The sequence below is a fragment of the Vigna umbellata genome, chromosome 1 (assembly GCF_029865625.1).
Source record: "Vigna umbellata cultivar VRB3 chromosome 1, Vumbellata_1.0, whole genome shotgun sequence".
NCBI lineage: Eukaryota > Viridiplantae > Streptophyta > Magnoliopsida > Fabales > Fabaceae > Vigna > Vigna umbellata.
Window position 1 is genome coordinate 41,192,708 of NC_142165.1, and position 20,041 is coordinate 41,212,748.

The 20,041-nt window shown below is 32.1% G+C and overlaps 3 protein-coding genes across 6 annotated transcripts; all 3 read right to left on the minus strand.

Annotated features, from left to right (window-relative positions):
- Positions 1 to 1,946: 1,946 nt before the first annotated feature.
- LOC148205375 (uncharacterized protein C3F10.06c-like) lies at positions 1,947 to 6,000 on the minus strand. The gene is made up of 7 exons (XM_088103111.1): positions 5,630 to 6,000; positions 5,427 to 5,548; positions 4,493 to 5,156; positions 4,137 to 4,237; positions 3,936 to 4,044; positions 3,144 to 3,203; positions 1,947 to 2,429 (listed from the first exon to the last, which is right to left on the minus strand). Exons 1-7 carry the CDS (start codon positions 5,919 to 5,921, stop codon positions 2,251 to 2,253), a joined length of 1,527 nt encoding a protein of 508 aa, XP_087959237.1. The 5' UTR covers positions 5,922 to 6,000; the 3' UTR covers positions 1,947 to 2,250.
- A 1,788-nt stretch (positions 6,001 to 7,788) lies between these two features.
- LOC124845056 (senescence/dehydration-associated protein At4g35985, chloroplastic-like) lies at positions 7,789 to 10,131 on the minus strand. 4 transcript variants are annotated; one of them, XM_047322090.2, is made up of 5 exons: positions 9,455 to 10,131; positions 8,788 to 8,921; positions 8,529 to 8,695; positions 8,336 to 8,420; positions 7,789 to 8,075 (listed from the first exon to the last, which is right to left on the minus strand). In XM_047322090.2, the coding sequence occupies exons 1-5, from the start codon at positions 10,109 to 10,111 to the stop codon at positions 7,910 to 7,912; spliced, it is 1,209 nt and encodes a 402-aa protein (XP_047178046.2). In that variant the 5' UTR covers positions 10,112 to 10,131; the 3' UTR covers positions 7,789 to 7,909. The 4 variants fall into 4 exon arrangements, with proteins under 4 accessions (XP_047178046.2, XP_087959238.1, XP_087959239.1 ...); XM_088103112.1 differs by having other exon boundaries at positions 7,789 to 8,058; positions 8,533 to 8,695; positions 9,455 to 10,102; XM_088103113.1 differs by having other exon boundaries at positions 8,533 to 8,695; positions 9,455 to 10,097.
- Positions 10,132 to 12,466: 2,335 nt separating this feature from the next.
- LOC124820025 (uncharacterized) lies at positions 12,467 to 18,759 on the minus strand. The gene is made up of 14 exons (XM_088103115.1): positions 18,540 to 18,759; positions 17,435 to 17,490; positions 17,183 to 17,357; positions 16,751 to 16,852; positions 16,462 to 16,533; positions 16,010 to 16,126; positions 15,819 to 15,896; positions 15,496 to 15,558; positions 15,313 to 15,409; positions 14,581 to 14,659; positions 14,294 to 14,505; positions 13,643 to 13,788; positions 13,053 to 13,175; positions 12,467 to 12,909 (listed from the first exon to the last, which is right to left on the minus strand). The coding sequence occupies exons 1-14, from the start codon at positions 18,615 to 18,617 to the stop codon at positions 12,748 to 12,750; spliced, it is 1,560 nt and encodes a 519-aa protein (XP_087959241.1). The 5' UTR covers positions 18,618 to 18,759; the 3' UTR covers positions 12,467 to 12,747.
- Between the last annotated feature and the right edge of the window lie 1,282 nt (positions 18,760 to 20,041).

Genomic DNA, 20,041 nt, shown 5'->3' on the forward strand with positions numbered 1-20,041 from the left:
GTAAAGTTTGGGTTTTTTTTAAAAGATTTGAAGATATGGTAAAATTGATTTGAAAGTAAAGTTTGTAAAAGTTTACGAGAGATTCGATTGATGTGATAAATTAAAAGGTAACTTATCAAATTGTTCTTGATGTTAAAAGAAATATAAAATAAATTAAAATTATTTTAGATTTTTTTAATGAATAAATTTTAAAAAAAAGTATTAATTAAAATAAATAAAGAATACAATATATTTAGTATTAAAAAAATTAATATTTTGATTTTCAATATTAACATTTAAAATAATTAAAGATTATTGTAACTCAATTAATAAGATGAATTATAATAAATATAATCGAGATAAATTTATTATGTAATTCATCTAAAATTTGTATAAACTAAGATATATATAATACATATTTATAATATTTTAAAAAAATTTGTCACTCATACAAATCAATGTACATACACACTAATACATTCCATGGATAAACTTGTATAATTGATCTCTGTATACAAACCTTGAAGAATGCATTTTGCATCACCAAATAAAAGGTACAACACCTCCTTCTACAAAGTATCACCTGCAACACGGAATAAAATTCAAATCATAATAATATCAAAATTTTTTTATCAAACAAAACACATGGCAACATCATCACTTTCACCATGCACATGAACTCCCCTGACCACAAACCACCAAAACCCATGCAAATTGAACCACTCAACCACCTTTATCGGGGAAGTCACATCCACCACGAACAATCACCAGAGGCTTTTGATTCAGCTCTCAAACCACGTCATACAACTTGTCCAACGCTTCCTGCAACACAATACATCTTTAAGAACAAACCAAAGCTCTGGAATAAGTTCCAAGCACGAGAGAATAAATTCCAAAACTCTGAATCAATTCCAAACAAAAGAACACAAATTTGAAATCAGTTCCAAGTTTTCACATATCCTATTAACTCTTGATATGGATTCTTGAAACCGAGCTTCTTACACTGAAAGCGAGTTTCCCTTACTTGTTCAATTTTTCCTATGTTGTTAAACTTGACTCCACTTCTTAACAATTCTTACTACAAACCACGAAAAGCACAAATATAAACCATGCACACACTATCTAGTATTCTTCAAAAATTCCACATGTGTATGTGAAAATAACTATGGTAATGCATTTAAAAAATAAAACAATGCCAAAATACAGTAGACACGTGAAAGATATTTACACAAAAACAATAGATTCGATTGCAAATCTCTTTGCAATAACGGGATGCAAAACTCATAAATGTATGTCACACATCATCACTTTCCGTGTCCTTCTCATCTCTAAAAACAAACTAAAAAGCCTTCAAATCATCAATTCTTTTCTCAATCAACTACAAAACAACACAACCTAAAAACGTAACGTAGGTGGCATGTTAAAATGCATGGCCCAAAAGAAACATCACTCTCTCACAATCTGATTTGACGCCACTTCATTATGATCATACGCGCATGTTTGTCGTTCAACAAGTATATGAATATTTACAACTAATAACAAGTTTCAACTGTTATACAAACTTGCATTGTTTGCAAATTCGGTTTCCACAACCAAACTAAATTGAAAAGCAAGGCAAGTAGTCATCTTGGAAATCTTTCCCCAATATTGTTATTTGTAAATGACATTAATAAATTCAGTTGTTAAGTTGCCCATTCTATTAATATTTTCACAATATTCATGTGAAATCATATTGTCTAAATATTTCAATTTCACACTACAGAGATTAAAATTTTGCATAAAATATTATCATATTTATATTCAGGAATGAAAATTTAGATATTAAATTGATTGAGTCTGTTAATAGTTAAGCTGATTTTAATTTTAAAATATTTTTCAATTGAGGTATGAATTGAATAACATATTTTGTATTTGTATAGCTTAAAATAAAGGGTGAATTTTGAAATGTGTTGATTCAACAAAGTCAGTTGTTAAATAATGTATCAATATTTGATAACTAAAAAGTCCACCAATATAAAACTAATTATAAACCATTATTTCCCTAAAGGACTATTGAATGTTTAGCCCATGTTGCTAGAATCTATCACCTAATCAGACATTTCAGAAGTCGTTCAGAATTTGCGACTTCTGATCAGAGCCTGAAACTAAGAATTATTAAGATAGTTATCAATTTAAAATAAACTTAGGCATACAACAATTCTCTGCGTACTGGTTCTGGAATTGTTTCAAAGTTTAAGGTAATCAATCATTCAGGTGCAATTCCAATTCCAATTACTCATCTCTTTCCTCATGATCGCATTTTCCACCAATCAGAAAGTTGAAAACTTGTCTCAAATTTCCTCTGGATGGCCGAGCATCTGTTGCAAACTTGCATAAATATACAAGCCGTCGCCTCATATCCCATTTAGTGACTTGTGCTGCCTCGAAGGATTTCCCATCATCAAACTTGCCTTGAAGAAAGAAATGTAAACACAGGGACCAAAGATTAGTGATGGACTTATTATAAAGCATCAAAACTCACAATATTCAAGAATACGAATGCAAAACTTAGTTTGAGCCTGGATTTGCAAGCATAGATCTAACTCTTACTCATTAAATCTACTCTCTTATCATCTATTGCATAGAACATCATGCCAACTTACTCATCCTACAACCAATTTAAGCCTAATGACCTTTTGAGCTTCACACACAAGTGATGGACATGCAATAGCAGCATAGACAAGTGAAAATGTATTATATTTGTTCAAAGTCAGACACTTATTGTGTTTCAAACTACATGAATATTTTCATCTTGAGATAAAGAAAATGGAAAGACTATTCTAAGTGTACAATTATGCTGTAACCATTCATTTTGGTTTTAACTTTCCTATGCTTAATGTTTCCTACATAATTCCCTTACTCTATTTGACAATCAGTTTTTAAGTATTCAGTAAATAAATATGAACATGTCTCTCCACCCTCCTCTCTCTCTCTCTCTCTCTCTCTCTCTCTCTCTCTCTCTCTATCAAACTTGTCTTAAAAACATAAATTTTACATCAATAATACTTGAAAAATGATATGATGAATATGCAACAATAACTTTGATGCATTTATTATATAGTAAGTGAGATATGGGCTTCTTAACTAAAGTTTTCTAACAAAGTGAAAGATATACAGATCCGTACCTTTTTCATCAAATAATGACATTAAGATTGCTAAACAAACACATACACTAATATCTTCCCCTGAAAAGCAAAGAAATTTTATATATTATTTGTTTGACACATCACTTAATGGTCTATGATAATCATTTTAAAGGATTAAGGAAAGGCACCTTAGAGATTCAAAATGAAGTTAGAAAGAAAAAAAAAAGATACAATAATACAAGTTCAAAGGGCAATGAATGTAACTCTGAACATACAACAAACACTTGAGAAGTACATATGAAGGAGCTTGGTTCACAGGAAAATATCTTAGATACACAAGTATAGGATGAGTAAAAGGTACACAGGAAATAGGTACAAAAATTGAAAGATATAAAAGATACACGTGTAATTTATGGAAGTTTGTAAAAGCATGAATTGAGATTCCCACATTTTCTTAAGTATGAGATACTATGAGTGTTGTAATGATAGGCTTTAAAGGAATTTTTACTAATGAAGATTCAAGATACCAAGAATCCTAGAGGAAGATTCATGAAAGGGGTGTTGAATTGACTACAAGGATACAAAATTGGGAGTGATCAGTAAGCAAAACAAATATGTGGGAGAGTGAAATGGGAGTTCAGGTATTCATTCATCAAATATACAAAGGAAAAGAAAAATAAACTAGAAACAATGCTATATCAATGGAAATTGAACTGTTTTCAAATCATAAACATCACAGAAGGAATGAATACATGTCATTTGGTTTCAAACAAATCCTAGTCCACTTAATAAAATACAGAAAGTAGACAGAGGCTACTTCAGAGCCATTACCATTATTACAACAAACTAGAAGTCTTTTTCCCTGGCTGAGATTGAACTTTGCAAAGCTCACCGCTTTAGGAAGATTGATCAATAAAGAAAATCTATCAAACTTTGAAGTCTGACCATAAAAGATTAAGATGAGTAGGAATGAGTAAGTATTTCCACAAGAATAAAACCAAATAAAAAGTTTCCCTTCAACTACGTACTTACCATCATTGGTAGATGCAAATATGATTCAGCACTGGGAAGACAGACAGAGAAGGACTCCTGATCACAATTCAGTATGCAATCTACATTGGCAGCATCTGCAGCTGCACCATACATGGACACCGAACAGTCGGCCACATAAACATTTTAGAAGAATCTAAAAACAATGCTCAATGTGTGATTGCTGATCAGAAGCAGAGGCAACAAAAGTATGTCCGAACTGTAAGTTTAACAGTGTATTTCCATTTTACAGACCTTTGTTTTCAAAAATTGTGATCATAAACTCAACAGGACCGGTCATCATTAAAAGAAATGCACAAAGGATTATAAGTGGCCTTGATTAATTAACTAAAGCATACCCATTCGAGATGTGCCAACTGCCAAATTAGTTGACCCCAACCAAGAAAATCCAGAATCTTGGGAAGACTCGGCATCAGTTTTAACAATCGAAGCATCGTAAGTCACTGATGGTTCTTCCTGTGTAAGAGAGGATGACTTAAGGGGCTTAACTGTAATCTGTGGTGCACTTTCTCCTCTATAAGCACGGTTTACTCTACTCTTTTCAACTATATCTGCAACCTTCTGGTTGCACACATCAGGACCTGAGTTTATAAGATCATAAACATGTTTCCAGAAAAGGACAGGTGATAAACCCCTGGCCCAGCTTTCTTCATCATCTCCTGCACCAGGTATGTAATTCCAGCTGAACTCAGAGGTAGTACCATGTTGGCTCACACCAACTGATGAAGAAGCTGAAACAAGAATGATGGGTGTGAAATCCCAAGATTCATGGTGAGGCACTTCATTTAACCAGATGACAGTTTTCTGCGAAATCCAGAGAGGGCGCAAGGGCTTCCTCAAGCAGGCAGCAAGGGATGCAATATCAGCCCCACTTGCTTTCAGTAACAGAGTCCATTCCTCTAACCTCTTCTCAATGGAAGCTCTTTCTGTTTGGGAAACCCACAGGGGAAGGTGCAAGGAGCAATCCCATTCACGAACACTTTCATCACAACCATTAGAGTCCTATTTTATGAAGACAAAGCAGTCAATCACATAACTGAAACATTATCATAAGCAATAATATTTGCTAAAGTACACTTCAGTCCCTCGTCCTTTCAGTTAAGAACCAATTTAATCTATCAGAAACAAAGAGAATCAAAAGTGAACCAATTTAATCTATCAGAAACAAAGAGAATCAAAGTGAATCGTATCAAACCAAGGACTAAAGTGAAACCCCAAAACAAGATGAATAACCAACAATGTATTTCAGCGATGAAAAGAAAATTTTCTCACACGAAAGTCCCTGATGGCCCGATTGAAAACACAGGTCCAAATGGGTATAGTTTTGGACATGCTATCAGGGAAGCGCTTTCCTCTTCGAGTGGAATCAACGATGATGCAGCCTCCCTTCTTTCCTACCTACCCAGATGAAAAATGGTGAGCGTTAACGCAGAAAGCTTACGTCTTTGACAATTGGGAATGAGAAAGAAGAGTACCGGCCAGTTGGGCGACGTGAAGGTTGAGGCGAGCGGTGCTGAAGGAGCAGTTGTTGGTGTGGCCGTCGGTGGATTTGAAATAGCAGGTGGAGTGGAAGGCTCGAGAATACCAGAGTCCACAGCGGAGGTTGGCGAGGAGAGGGAGCTGGGGCCATAGGACAGAGATTTCAGAGACAAAGATGGAGTCTTGGTAGATCGATCTGAGAGCGTTGTATAAACTGTTGTCTCTTCGCTTTATGGTTCTCGCCGCCTTGTAAATGCTAAGCCTCGCACCTCCTTCCTCCCCTTCCATAGCTCTTTTTTCTCTTTCTCTGTCCTATGTAATCTCCTATATACGATCTAATCTATGATCTGTTCCCACAATCTAACGTTGTTTGCTTCTGTTAGATTCAAAGAAACATAAATGTACTTGAACTTCGTTAGATGTTAACATACGCCCTCACTTTGTGGACCCCACAAATTTCTTCTCCTCCTATTATCAATTTTCCAAAATTTTAAAAAAAAATTATATTTTATTTTATACGTCTAGTTTATTTGGAATTCTGAAATTTCCAATCATTTTGTCAAATGGAAAAAGAAATACTACTTATCTTATTAGGTTTATAGTCTTGTCTGTGTTTATCGTCTCATTAGGTTTCCAAAGTATACAATGGCAATTTGCAAATAAAATTAAAGAATCAGCACATCATAAGTTGTATTTTAAAACATGATTTACAATATATATTTATAAATGAGCTTTTTTAAAAATAGAAATCTCATTTGAATTTAATTAAAAATATTTTACTTAAAATTACCTTTGAAAATAAAAATAAAGAACTAAAATTATATTTTAAAACATAACTTCAATTATTTAAAAAGATAATAATAAAGTCTTACTTTGAAACACTACTTCTTGTTAGATGATTTGAAGTATTATTTTTAAACACACTTTATCTATATTTCTTTTTTTTTTTTAAATTACGCTTAATTTCTTTTAATTGTATTAGAAGCTATCAAATACTTGTAAAAGCTGAAAATACACATAATTATGTTGCGATTTTTAATATTGTTTAAACCATTACTGTCAAAATATTTTTATATATTTTCTCACATCATTTTAACCAATATATGCTTATTAAAGTATCTTTATAATCCGATCGCATAATCATGCAGAATAATAAAAGGAAATAAACAATTTGCGGATTATATACACTTCTCTGTAATAATTTGATAATTTTCAAAATAAAATAAAATAAACTTTAGGTAAAGAAATACTTTTATTTTAGTTCCTTAAAATAAAATGGCAAAAATATTGTTGGTAGTTAAAATATAGCTATAACAAGTGTTTAAAATTTTCACAATGCTACATGTTTTTTTTTAATTATATGTTAATCAAATGCAATTCTGTATTTCTATTTTTTTTCTAATTATTTCTCACTCCTTCATTTATTTTTTTTTTGTTCTGTTTTAAGATGGAATGGACTCATGCGGATTGTAAACTCCTATGGGTGAACTAAAATAGAACTAATTTATTTATTAGATTTATAAGTAAAGTTTAAATATGATGAAATCTTTTTTTGTCTTTGAAGGTATATGATAAAATATAGAAATGAATTTTAAATATTGAGATTAAATTAAATGCAGACCTATCTAAATTTAAATTAAATGAAAACATTTGTTTTTGCTCTTTTAAGTTTTAACTGTTGCTGCAAACTAAGTGATAAATTTAGATAGGTTTGCATTTAATTTAATTTCAGTATTTAAAATTCATTTCTATATTTTATCATATGGCTTCAAGTTGTTTTAATTTGATCCAATATCACATTTTTTACCAGCGATCCATTTTGTCACATACATTATCCATCTGCTCTCATAAATTAAAATGTAAACGCTATTATTGCTGTGTGATAATCAATCTCTCAAACATCAATGATAAAATAAAATAAAATAAAATCTCACGGCAAGACCTATTTCACTAGTCTATGTTTATGTGAGCATTCTTCATGAAACATTGAATAACTTAAGTTGGTTAATTAAAAGAATATTGGAACTCACATCATAATCAAAATCATTGTAAAAAGTAAACCTTTTTAGAAACAGATAATGCTGCTCTCTTCATTAATTATAACATTTTTTATCTAACGATTTCTATTTAGTGTTGATACTCCATCTAAAATGGGTTACCAATTAAAATGTGAAAGCCTGAAGTGATTAAAATAGGTACAAATTGTTCCACCACATGGTGTTTATCTTCATTAAACCTTTCATAATCAAACAAAAAAAGAAACTTAATTTGGTTTTTTATTTAAAAGCTGGAACCTTGGCAGCTTTTTTGAGCACTCCATTGGTTGCTGAAGAAGCTGGAGTTAAAGCTTTTCGTATCTTAAAGACATTCCAAGCAGTGTTTGCAGCATGTCCAGCAGCTGCAAATACATGTTCAGTAGCTTCCCCTGCACCTTCCCCAAACCTATTACCAAATCTCATCTTTTAAATTCAACTATAGGCAAAAAAGCATATGCATATTACTTAAATATCATATCATAAGTATAACATTTAATCTACTCTTATTTGAAGTACTTTTTAAACAGTTTAGAGTAGATTCTTCTGGTAAAAGTTATATCTAAGAGTTTAAGAATTTTGTAAAAAGATAGTAACTAGTTTGCTTAAACTTAAAATAAGGCTACATTTAATCTCTGCATAACTTATTTTCTGTGCGATGTCCTTTACCTGTTAGAAACCGCTCTTGATGCAGCTTTGGAAGTGGCAGAAAGAGTTTGTTTTTCAGCAGCTTCAACAGCATCAAGAACCTTGTCTGCAGCACATTAGAAGAGTCAGAAATTAAAGAAGTCAGGGTGGTGGTGCTTAGCTGAAAGAAAAAGTACTGTTTGAAGTGTTTCAGATGGTTTTAACTTTTACTTACTCACTGCATCAAGGGAAGCCAAAAGAACCTCCCCAGGAAGCATCTTTAGGAATGCCTTTCCTGGTTGGGATTTAAGCACAGGATTCATCACTGATCCACTCACTATACCAACACCATTAAGCAGAGATTTGCTCAACTTCTCTGTCATCTTGGACACATTTCTCACACTATAATGCAAATACAAGAGACATTTATTATTACTCATTCACATGTGCACTAAACATAATGATTTATGTGTCCAGTTTCATTCCTTGAATACCGTTTGAGATTTTTATTAATCTTGTTCTTCTTTGAGGCGCTCAGAGTCTTGCCCTTCATGCTTTCCCTGGCCACAGCAACACCATTTTTCTCATCTGCAGAACTATTTAGGATCTTTTCTCCTCCTTTCTGGACCTGGTGATTTTCCAACCAGCAAGTTTTAGACATTTATTGGTATAAACAGCATTTTGATTGTCTTTCTTTCTTTTTTCTTCAGACAGACTATTCATTTGATGTTTATAACTCTGTCTTTGTAATTAATTTCACTTGAGTTTTAGTCTCAAAAAGCTCATGTAAATGTGTTACTAACAAAAATATTCTAGTGATATATATAACTGCTACAAAATTTTCTAACGAGAGTGCAATATGGAAAACTTTCTGGGGTGGCTTTACCCCACGATAAATTTTTGTAACAATTTCACCTTTCACTTTATTAGCAGTAAAGTTCAAAACTTGATTTTCTGGGCTTCAAACTTAAAATGAAGACAGAGTACATGAATATAGAGAATAGTTTAACATTGTGTTCTGTTCGACATCATCAGTCTTTCAGTCACAGACACATTTTTCTAGCCTCAAGAAATTACAAGGTTCAAGCATCATAAAATAAAAGTGAAAAGCAAAGGGAAAACACTGAATTACTCTCTAGTGAGTCAACAAGAGAACAAAACCTTATTGGTGTAAGCATTGCTGCAGATGAAGATGCCCTTCACAATCTGACCAGTTCCTCCTGCAACAGCCTTGGCCAGAAAATGATTGTAATTGTCAACCTTTGGAGCAAACTCCCTCCAATCTAGATTGTTCTTCTTGTTGAAATTGAAGCCAGAAAAGCAAGAGTGGTCCTTGAGAAACGAGTCCAGCGAGCTCAAACTTCCCAAAGTAGCTTCTGAAAAGGTCACACCATAGCTGAGAGGCTCACCATCTTTCACCAGCAAGGAAAACAGGTAATGGAGAGCATCCAGCTTAACTACTGGCTCATCTTTTGTCAAAGGCCATTGAAGATCATCTCCCACTTTTATGATTGTAGCCAGAGACACATTCTCTTCGAAGGTTTTCACGATCATGAAGTGGCCTTGAGCCAGTTCAAGAGCTTCTCCTTCATACATCAGATGAACTCTACAAGCTGCTACTTGTATGACAACTTTTCCAACACTTGCAGTTGCAGGCATGGAGGTTCCCATGAGTGGTGCTGTAGCTGAGGAACCACGGAGGCAACACCCCATCACTGTTTTCTCCCTCTTGGCAGCCATGTTAATCCAGAAAAAGGAAATCGGGAAACTTTTTCTTGCTGTGGATTCCTTTGCTCCTTGCTTTATTCTGTTCTTCATGCTTTTTCAGCAATTCCCTTAATTATGAAATTAACTTAGTTTTTCAAAATTTATCAATGATAAAATGTCTTTTTTTAGAGAAATATTTGTGACAGTTCGTAATCATTAAAAGTAGTCTCACAAATTATTTGCGTAAAAAAAGGACAAGGACTCACCCATGCATACATAGTTTAATGTAGTTTAGATACTGACAAGATTTACACACAGTTACTTGTGTTGTTTTGTAATTATTGTCTTATTTTTTATAGTATAATTTATTATTATGTATATCATTGAAATAAACTTTCAATTTTAACAGAAGAGCAACACCATCACACTCCCACAATTGTAAGAAAATTTTGTAATTTTATAATTTTGAAAAGTGGCACCATGTGTACTAGTCAAAAAGTCATTCCAAATATCTGGTGCTAAGGTGAACTGACTTTCGGTGGAATATATTCTATAAAAAGAAACTAGAAAATATTTTATAAAAGATTGAGAGCACTGACATGTCGCTATAAAATATATTCTATCATAGTTAACACTCTTTTATCTAGAAAAAGACTACATAAAAATGAGTATATTGATTAAAAAATATATTAATCAACCTGTGTTGGAGATACCATCTACTACAGATAAGTAGGCACCATTTTTTTTTAATACAGCTATACACGTATGAGAACAAAATCTCTTCAAATTCAAATAATTACACACAATCTATCGCTGCAGGCTTCAGTGAGACACAGATGAAATTAGTTTGTAAAGATATTGCATAAACAAATGCAACAATGGAGACCTTATTGAAAAATGTGAAAGATCATTACAGCTTGCCCCCAGTGTTGAATCCAAGACTCTTTTTTTTATAGCATGTTCGTTTTTTGTCTTTGTTGAGAATTAATTTGAATTTTTCACCCTGCATATCTTTCCTTGTTTCTTTTCTTTTGCAAGTTACTGAGTCAATCTTCCGTATCAGTGGAGATAAAACACAACAAATTGAAGTTAGTAGTTTCAAATATATAAAATTGAATAATACAATATAATATTTTACCAGTAATCTTCTATAAAGATAATTACTATTGGTTTCTTAAAATTGAGCAGGTACAATAAAAAGCCATCACTACAGTGTAGGTCTGTTTTGTCTGGAAGATTACAAAGTTCCAAGTTTCTAGGTGTTTTCTTTCACTTACATATCAACGTACCAAAATGTGTTAAGATTATTATAATTTAGTTTAATTTGTTGACATGATGATGAAAAATTTATTGACATAAAATAGAACAGCATTGTATGATATATTTGAATTTTGAAATTGGGTATGAAATCTACTTAACAAATTCTAGTTTTGTTCTGTCTTACTATAAACAAATTATAATTTTGTTCTATCTTCCTATCCTATATCCTAGATAATAGGTGAATATTAACTGTTTCTAAACCTATATAAATATAGGTATATACCATCACTAACCATCTTACAATGCTAAGTAATAAGTGAGTATTAACTATTTCTAAACCTATATACCATCACTGTAAAAGGATATATACTACTAAATGGGTTTAAGCAAATCTTCAGCTTTTGCAAAGAATAATTCAGTTTTAAAAATATGATTTATAATTATCTTTTCATATTTTTATTTCAATTTCTTTCTTTCTTTTCATTCTCTCCTTTTTTTTTTCTTTTTAATGATTTGGATTATTTATACTATGTTGGTGGTTTAAAATTATAAATTTTATCTTAAAATCTTATTCATTAATTTAAGTTCTGAATTTTTCCAAAATTGTCTACAAATATATTGCCAATCGCCTTAACAACCTTTAACAATGACATATTAATGAACTAAATTAGACGATTTCTAAATTAGAAGACTAAAAAATCATGTTATTTTTTTTTATATTTAAAGACTAAAAAACCCAAATATGTTAAATGAAAGAACTCCTATAAAGTTGAAGTACATAAATTGACTTTGATCTATAAAGGAAAAATAAATATTCTTTTGGAGTTTTTTAAACACGTTTCATTTACCCATATAAAGATAAAATTAGGTGTTGATAGATACCAATTAATTTTAGAAAATGGTTTTTAAAATATTGCTTAAAACCATGCCAATGATATTGCAATCTAATGCAACAGTTCTCTTTGGTGACACGAATAGAAGCGTTGTTGTAGGAATAACATGTTTTGTAATGTTTTTTTTTTTTTGTAATTATGTAAAAAAGGAATTTAAACCTTTTTAATTTCATTTTCTTTTACTCATATTTTGTTGAGTTATTTATTAATTTTAAAACACTTCATGTAATCATTCCACAGTAAAAATAAAAGTTAAATTAATGAATCGATAAAAAGAATAAACTAGATGTTTTTCTTACCCATTGTCTGGATGTGGATGTAAATGGCTACCTATATAATTCTGCAATTCTTGATCACTGTATTACATAAATCAATCACCGAACCGTTACAATTACAAAATCAACCCTAAGGGAGAAGGCCTGGGCTATAAAAAAATCATATGGATTGAATGGACAATGAAAAAATGGAACTGGAATTCCTACCACACTAAAACAATCAATCATGAATGCACCAAACAATAATTGAGACCAATGTGATCTATCAACACCCAAGCTTCCCGAGTGAGGCAAGGAAATTGAGAGAAGAGAAGGTTTCCTAGTTATCAAATTTCTTGGGTTGATGCCATTGTGCCAAACTTCTGGACAAAGAACTCAGGAATGATCCTCTAGTGGGCATCCCTTTCTTTCCGTATAAATGTTTTCCTCCCAAATCTGTGAAAACTGGACCCATATCCTTGCTTCTTTGAGTTCTTTCAATCTGCATAACATACCAAAAAAAGGAATATATTTTGGTTAAGGAAACAGCTGTTAGAGTTAATCTGGTCTTATAAAAGCTAGGCACCCCTGCACTGGCCTAATAAGGAAATCACAGACTACATAAAGCATCAACAACCATCTTACCTTGCTAATTTTCCCATCTTTCAAATAGTACCGAATACCAGACCAGTTGATAGATTGTGAAAAATGAGAGCGGAAGGCAGATACGGGATATAGGAAGTTATCCACCAGCATTGCAATGAACACCTGTTCAAAAGAAGTCACTTTCTAACTTTACCAACTAGTAGCAGGCTTGTTTGATATTTAACACCCTTTGTATCATAATACTACATTCATAATCATCCCCAAATATAAATTTTTCCAACATATACTCACAAGTCCATGCATTACTTTCTCAATTTTATATACCATAGTTCAACGTGTTTATGCCAGTGGCTGACCCACGTCAATTCTTTGTGCTTGCAATGTTTGATTGGACTCAAAATTTATGTTTGTTGTTTTATCAAATTTTAGAATATGAGGAGTCATTAAATACTGCATCGTTCTCCTCCCCTTGAATATCATCGTTAGCTATAAAATTGGAATACAAGGTTGATACATAAAGATTTACTCAGAAGAACTCAACTTTACAGTAAAAATGTACAAGACATCAATGATAAACAATGCCTGTCAAATTTGTCCACATAAAAAACAGGCAAGACGAAAATACTCACAAGACACCAATTATAAGATGCGAGGGAGAGTTGTGGCGCCTCCGGAGACAACATGTTGCACAGCTGGACTTCTATCCGCGTCAAGTTCCACATTGAAAGAAGTTCAACAAGAGTGCATATGGCTAGGATGGTCACCAATAACAACCCTGGGAAAAAGGTACTTATAAAAACGCAAGAACTGAAAATGTAAAGTTTCATGGGAAAAAGTTCATCTCACAATAATGCAGTACACCCCATTTATGTTTTCCTACAGCCCCATCTATTCATGGCAAATACAGAAATAGCAACAGTGGAAATGTAGCATATAACAATGGGAATAGAATGTTATGGCTGGATTGAATTTCTTGTCATCCCATTGCGTTATTAAAAAAGATAATCCAAACCATATTGATAGCAGTTATCAGTTTATATAATATTCCACAGAAGGTAATAACCCTTAACATAAATAAAATTCCAATAAACTTATATAATAACAAGTATTTATGAAATCATGTAAGACGAAAAAATCACACAAATACTCATGAATAGAGAGCTTCTAAAACTGCATATAAGTTGAACAATAATCCTGTTTCAGCATCATAATCCTGTCATTTTTTATCCATTAATCCACACACTAACAACATACCTAGAAAGGAAAAGTAGTGTGCTCACCACCAGAACTGTAGGTAATTTCTTCAGGAAAGAACTCTTTATTGTAAAATCTTAAGGCTGCTGCAACATGAATCATCGCCATAACATATGGTGCTACAAATCCCCATGATAAATAACAGTGTGTAGTAAACAATGCACGATTCATTATCCAGTTAACATTTGTTGTGTAGGACTCCAAAACAAATGTTTGCTTCCTCAAGTAATTCCAATATCTACAAACGTTAAAAAGAAAGTAAATCATCAAATATGCAAAGAAACACAATTTAAGATGAGAAATAATCACAAACCTTCCAAAATTAAGATCACTTGCAAGGGGATGAGGAAACACAGCAACAGGGGGAGAAGTAATGAGCCTTTTGTGAGCCCCTGTATAATAAATTGTAATACTTGTTAGAATATTAAGATTCTTATTCTTTTAGATGACTCCTTTGTTTAGTTGACTTATTAAGTAGGGGTATAACAAAATTCACAACGGTACTATTTTGGCCTATATTATCAGTATAAGTAGGACTATTAGTGGTTAGTACAAAACATTAACATCTGTAAATGAAATACACACACATACATGTTCTCTTTTCTCATTATTTTCCAACTTATCTGTATAAATTCAATAGCAATGAACTCACTCAATAAATAGGAATGAAATGATAGGAAAAAAACATTAAATATGTACCATAAAAGGTTAGTCTATCCAAATGGAATGAGTAAGAGCCTATTACATTGCCAAAAAAATGATGTCATATATGTATGTGAGTGTGTGGAGCAGTCTCTTGCACAATAATAGTTTAATGAAAACAACATTACCCAAAAGAAAACTACTATCATTCAATGTCATTTTTCTGCAAGATGCACATAAACAAGAAGAAATTGTTCATAGGATTGCCAAATCTATAAGGAATTAGCTTCTTCGTGGATCAATCTTCAAGTAATCATTATTTTCAATGAATGATGCAGATAAAGTAGTTGTATACAATGACAAAGTGAACATAAACAAAAAGATAAGAGAACCAAAGATTAACCGGATATGGCTGCAAGAGTCATATCATCAGAATATCCACCATCTTTAAGTCCTGAGACTACACCGTAACGATCTTGCCTAAAGTCATCAGCATGCATCTGAAAGAAAAAAAAAAGCTAAATAGTTACAACATAGTTTCTTCAAAGCATCAACTGAGTAAAAAAGAACAGTAAAAGCTACTTGCCATCATGCACCCTCCCCACAAAAAGAATGTTTTTCCACCAGTGGCAAAGCCCATTGAACAAGGCTGTGAAATAAAATAAAAGCACATTAGGAGCAAAAGAGTGGAATTATTATAACTAAATCTCGTCAAATATTAGGATTTACAAAAAATCCAAACTAAAAGTTAGCCAATAAATCCTGAAACTTGAGTAACATTCAATTAGCTGAGTTTCATTTGTAGGACTTGTACACTTTATAACAAAAGGAAAATAAAAGAAAACTCAATCTTATACACAGACATGTGCTGCAGAGATTGGAGATATAAATCCAGAGGAAGTTGTGTACCATATGGTATTCATAGATGCAGTAACTCCCCAGGCTTCCAGATGGCAGATCAAGAGGGTATCCCGTTTGAATAAATATCTGCTAAGCATCAAAGAATTAAGACCATAATAAATTAATTCAGGGAAGTGAAACCACAATAGTTATAATTAATCCATTAGAAAAGAACCACAATAAACAAATTTAAGTTAGACCTCAGGGTTCTTCTCCATCTCACGAGTGAGTGCTCCAATTGATCCAGGATGTAACCTAACATCATCATCCAAAAACAATACATACTTGCTATCTTTATGCATTGTCTCCACTCCAACCTGCACAGGTGTTAAGACCACTCAATACACGTGTGATTGGTAAAATGCATCTAGCAAGGACAATCTAGGAAATCAACAAGGATGCACATGAACCAATTTTCAATGTGGGATTTCTACGAGTTAACCCTGGTCTTTCACATATGCATTTGCCTAGTTAGTGTTACATATAGAGAAGTGCTTTCTAAAATCCAAGATCATCATTTTCAACATAGATTCAGATTGACTTCCACAAAATACAAGGAAGATAGGATTACGTTCCGCATATAGCATGGCCCCAAGGCAACACTTAATATTTGAAAAAACTATCAAAAATATATGTCAACAAAATTCCATACCAATTGATTGTGAATTTTTTGACTACAAGTTGTTGACAAATCAGCTACAACAACTTTAGCATCAACATGATCCTGCATATATCAAATAGGCATGTATTTAGCGTGAATGAGACACAGACAAGGTAATGGAGACAGTCCAAAACAGAAAAAACTAACTCCAACAGGGCAAAGCAATTAATTGAAAAGACTAAGAAGTGTGAGCGGCAAAACTTAAACGCAAATAATGAAAGACATGAAAGTGGAAATAAAATGAAAAACATGAGAGAATAACTTGTGAGCTTATTTATACCTCAAATTCTGCTATTAGCCTTGATACAGCATGGTAAGCAGGATCCTCGATACTTTCTACCACAAAAAGAAATTCAATAGGACCACCATATAGAGATGTTATCTGTGTTTAAAATGAACAGAATCAGATATTAAAGAAAGTGGACAACAGTTGTTCACAATTACAACCAATTATTATTTACTTTGCAACAAAACTGAATAACTAATAGTATGACTACAATGACAATAGATCATACCATTTAAATTACAAATTTAGGAAAATGCAAGAGAAAGTGTGTGAAATACATAAATCATACAAGATCGAATTATATTCCAACTTTCCTATTTCTAGTGTATTACTATTACTTGTGAAAGAACCAAAAAGGCACTGCACAGAAACCAAAATATTGGAAACCTCAAATAAATTCCAGGGACATGTCATATAAGTTATCACCTGACTCCTCCAGTTATGGAGATTATGTTCTCCAAACCCTTTTAGGGGCATAATCACAGTTACTCTTGGAAGATTGAGTTGGTAGGAGTGCTCAAGTTCGTTAATGTCATGAGAAAGGAAAGAAAAGCTATTGCCATTCTTCATACAATCCTTCATTTGTTTGATCTCTCTGTTCCTGTGAGTGGGGGAAAAAAACTGTAAATTTCTCAATGAAATGAAAGTATTTCCTAGTTGATTTATATCAGTGACTACCTCACATAAGCAGCACAGGCCCACCCAAGAGCAAGTGTTAAGCAAATCATACACCCCTGCAGAGCAAACATAAAATTCAGGTTTTAATGCAATGTTCTCTTAAAAAAAACGGTGGAGAAAACAAAGCGAGATTTCAATTTAAGGAAACATAGATAATTATCATTCAATAGTGAAATGCAAGAGTTATATTGCCATACTTAAGACTGCCACAAATACACATAGCCCATATTCTGACACTTAAGGTTCCATTACCTCCTTTATTATTTCCATTTCATTCAACAAACATGCAATTTTACAACCTGAGCTTGAAATGCAGCTCAAGGGAAATCCCTTTCAACAATGCATAATTTTCTATCTCAATTATTTATATTGTTTCTTCTGTTTCTAAATGTTAATTTAAAGTCTATATAGACATCCCAACTAAAGGGATTCCGGATGCTAAATCAATAAAAATGACACACATGCCGGTACCTCAACTGTCAAAATTTCTGGGCGAGAATAAAATTTGTGAAAAAGATTTCACAGATAAAAAATAAATACTGGAGACTTCCATCCATATCCTACCAGGCTAAACTAGGTCACTTTCTCAAACTTAAACAAAACACAAAACGAATTCAATCCTCTTCCTGGAGGCAGAAATTGGTTTCAACAACCCATAGAAAAAAGAAACTTCAATTTAATTCAAGAACTAGCAAATTGCCCCAATTGCTTAAATCAAACGCATCATTACCAACACAGGAGCTTTATCTCGTGTTTCACCAAGTGCCATTGGGAAGCACGTCATCCAGACATACCCACTTTCCCTCCCCAGACCCTTTGTAACCACAAACAAATAAAACATAAAAAGCACAATTTTGTTCGGTACCAAAACCATCATAACTCAGCTGAAAAACCCTCGCATAGAGATACTGAATGAAGAGGAACAAGTTCATATTGGTTCCCACAAAAACCTGGAAGCCAAGAAATGCCAGGAAAGAAAGAATATCTACCCACCAACAAGAGACAAATGCTGAATTAGTTGAACAATAATTGAGACAAAATTAGTCACCCCCAAAATCAAAAGCTTTAAACAGAGATAGATCAAAAAGTGATATAAGTGAAAAACCTGGATCTGAAAGAAAACCGCGATGGGACTACACAAGGCCCTGCTCAGAGAAAACAGTAACAAATCAAAGGAAGACATTGTTGTGCTTTCTTCTTTCTGAACACTTTCTTTTCTGTCTGTCTCTGAACGGAAACGCTCACGGTGTCTCTCTCTACCTCAGAAGGACATGAACAACACAGAGGGAAACACAAGCTGCAAGGGAGTTCAGGGAACTCTCTCAAAAAAAGCTCCAATTCAATTTAAACACTTATTGCGTAATTAAGGATTTTTTAAATTCAAAATTTCATCATCACCTTCAAATAATATTTGTTAATACAACCTGGTATTTTTAGCATATTAATGCTATATTTTGTTCTTTATCTTCTACAAACCTAGTTATATAAAGTACTATTTAATTTCAAATATTAATGAAAATTAATTGCGTTTAATATCTTTCTTTTGTTTGGTGGAAAATATTTAATATCTTCTACATATCCAATTTAATTATTTGTTTAATAATTATTTATAGAAGAAACAGGAGATATATATATATATATATATATATATATATATATATATATATTAAGGGTATAATAGGAAATGAGATGAATGTATAGTTAGAAGAATTTAAAAACTAAAATTTAATTTATTTAAAAAATTAGTAATCTATTTTTCATAAAAATATTCTCTTTTCACCTAATTCTGTTACCTTATAAGTTGCTTTCTACCTTTTCCAGTTTCTTTGAGTATTTTCGCTTTATCAATTTCACCCAAAAAAACAAAACTTTCTCAATTATTATGTAAAGATTACAACATTTTAAATAGGAACAGTTGAAGAATGCACTATGTGAAGAGAAATTTAAAAAACAGAAAAAAAAATATATTAATATACTAAAAAAATTCATAAAAAGTATGGTATATAAATTTTAATAAAGAAAAAAAAACTTTTTAAACAAAATTCCAAATAAAAAAACAGAAATATTACGGGTGAGTTCAATTTAAGTTCGGATAGGGAAAAAAAAGTCCACCAATTGAAATTAATTTGATTTATTTGCTTTTTTATTTTTAAAACAGTCAACAAACTCAAGGTTAACTAAACTAAAAACAAGTTAATTAGGTCCAACCATCAAGTTGGAAATCTATATATGCTTTTAAAATTCAAATTTTAAAGTCATATTTTTTCTAAAAAATATAAATTTTACCATAAAAAATAGATGGTAATTTAAGATATTAGTAGAATGTATTTGCTGAGGAAAAAAACTTCACAGTCCTAAAAATATAAGTACCAAATGAAGTATTTTTTTTCTCAGTCAAAAAATAGTTAATCAAACCAGATTAGATGCCAAATCTGATGTCATTCAATGTGTGAGAATCCAAATACTAAATAGCATAAAAAATAAATTGAAACCCATAGTTATCTTCACCAAACTTGTCTGATAGGAAAACATAATTGAAGCATTTAATGAGAATATTCTTCCAAAAACAACACTATTTTTGTTTTATACACCTTTGTGCTGTTCTAT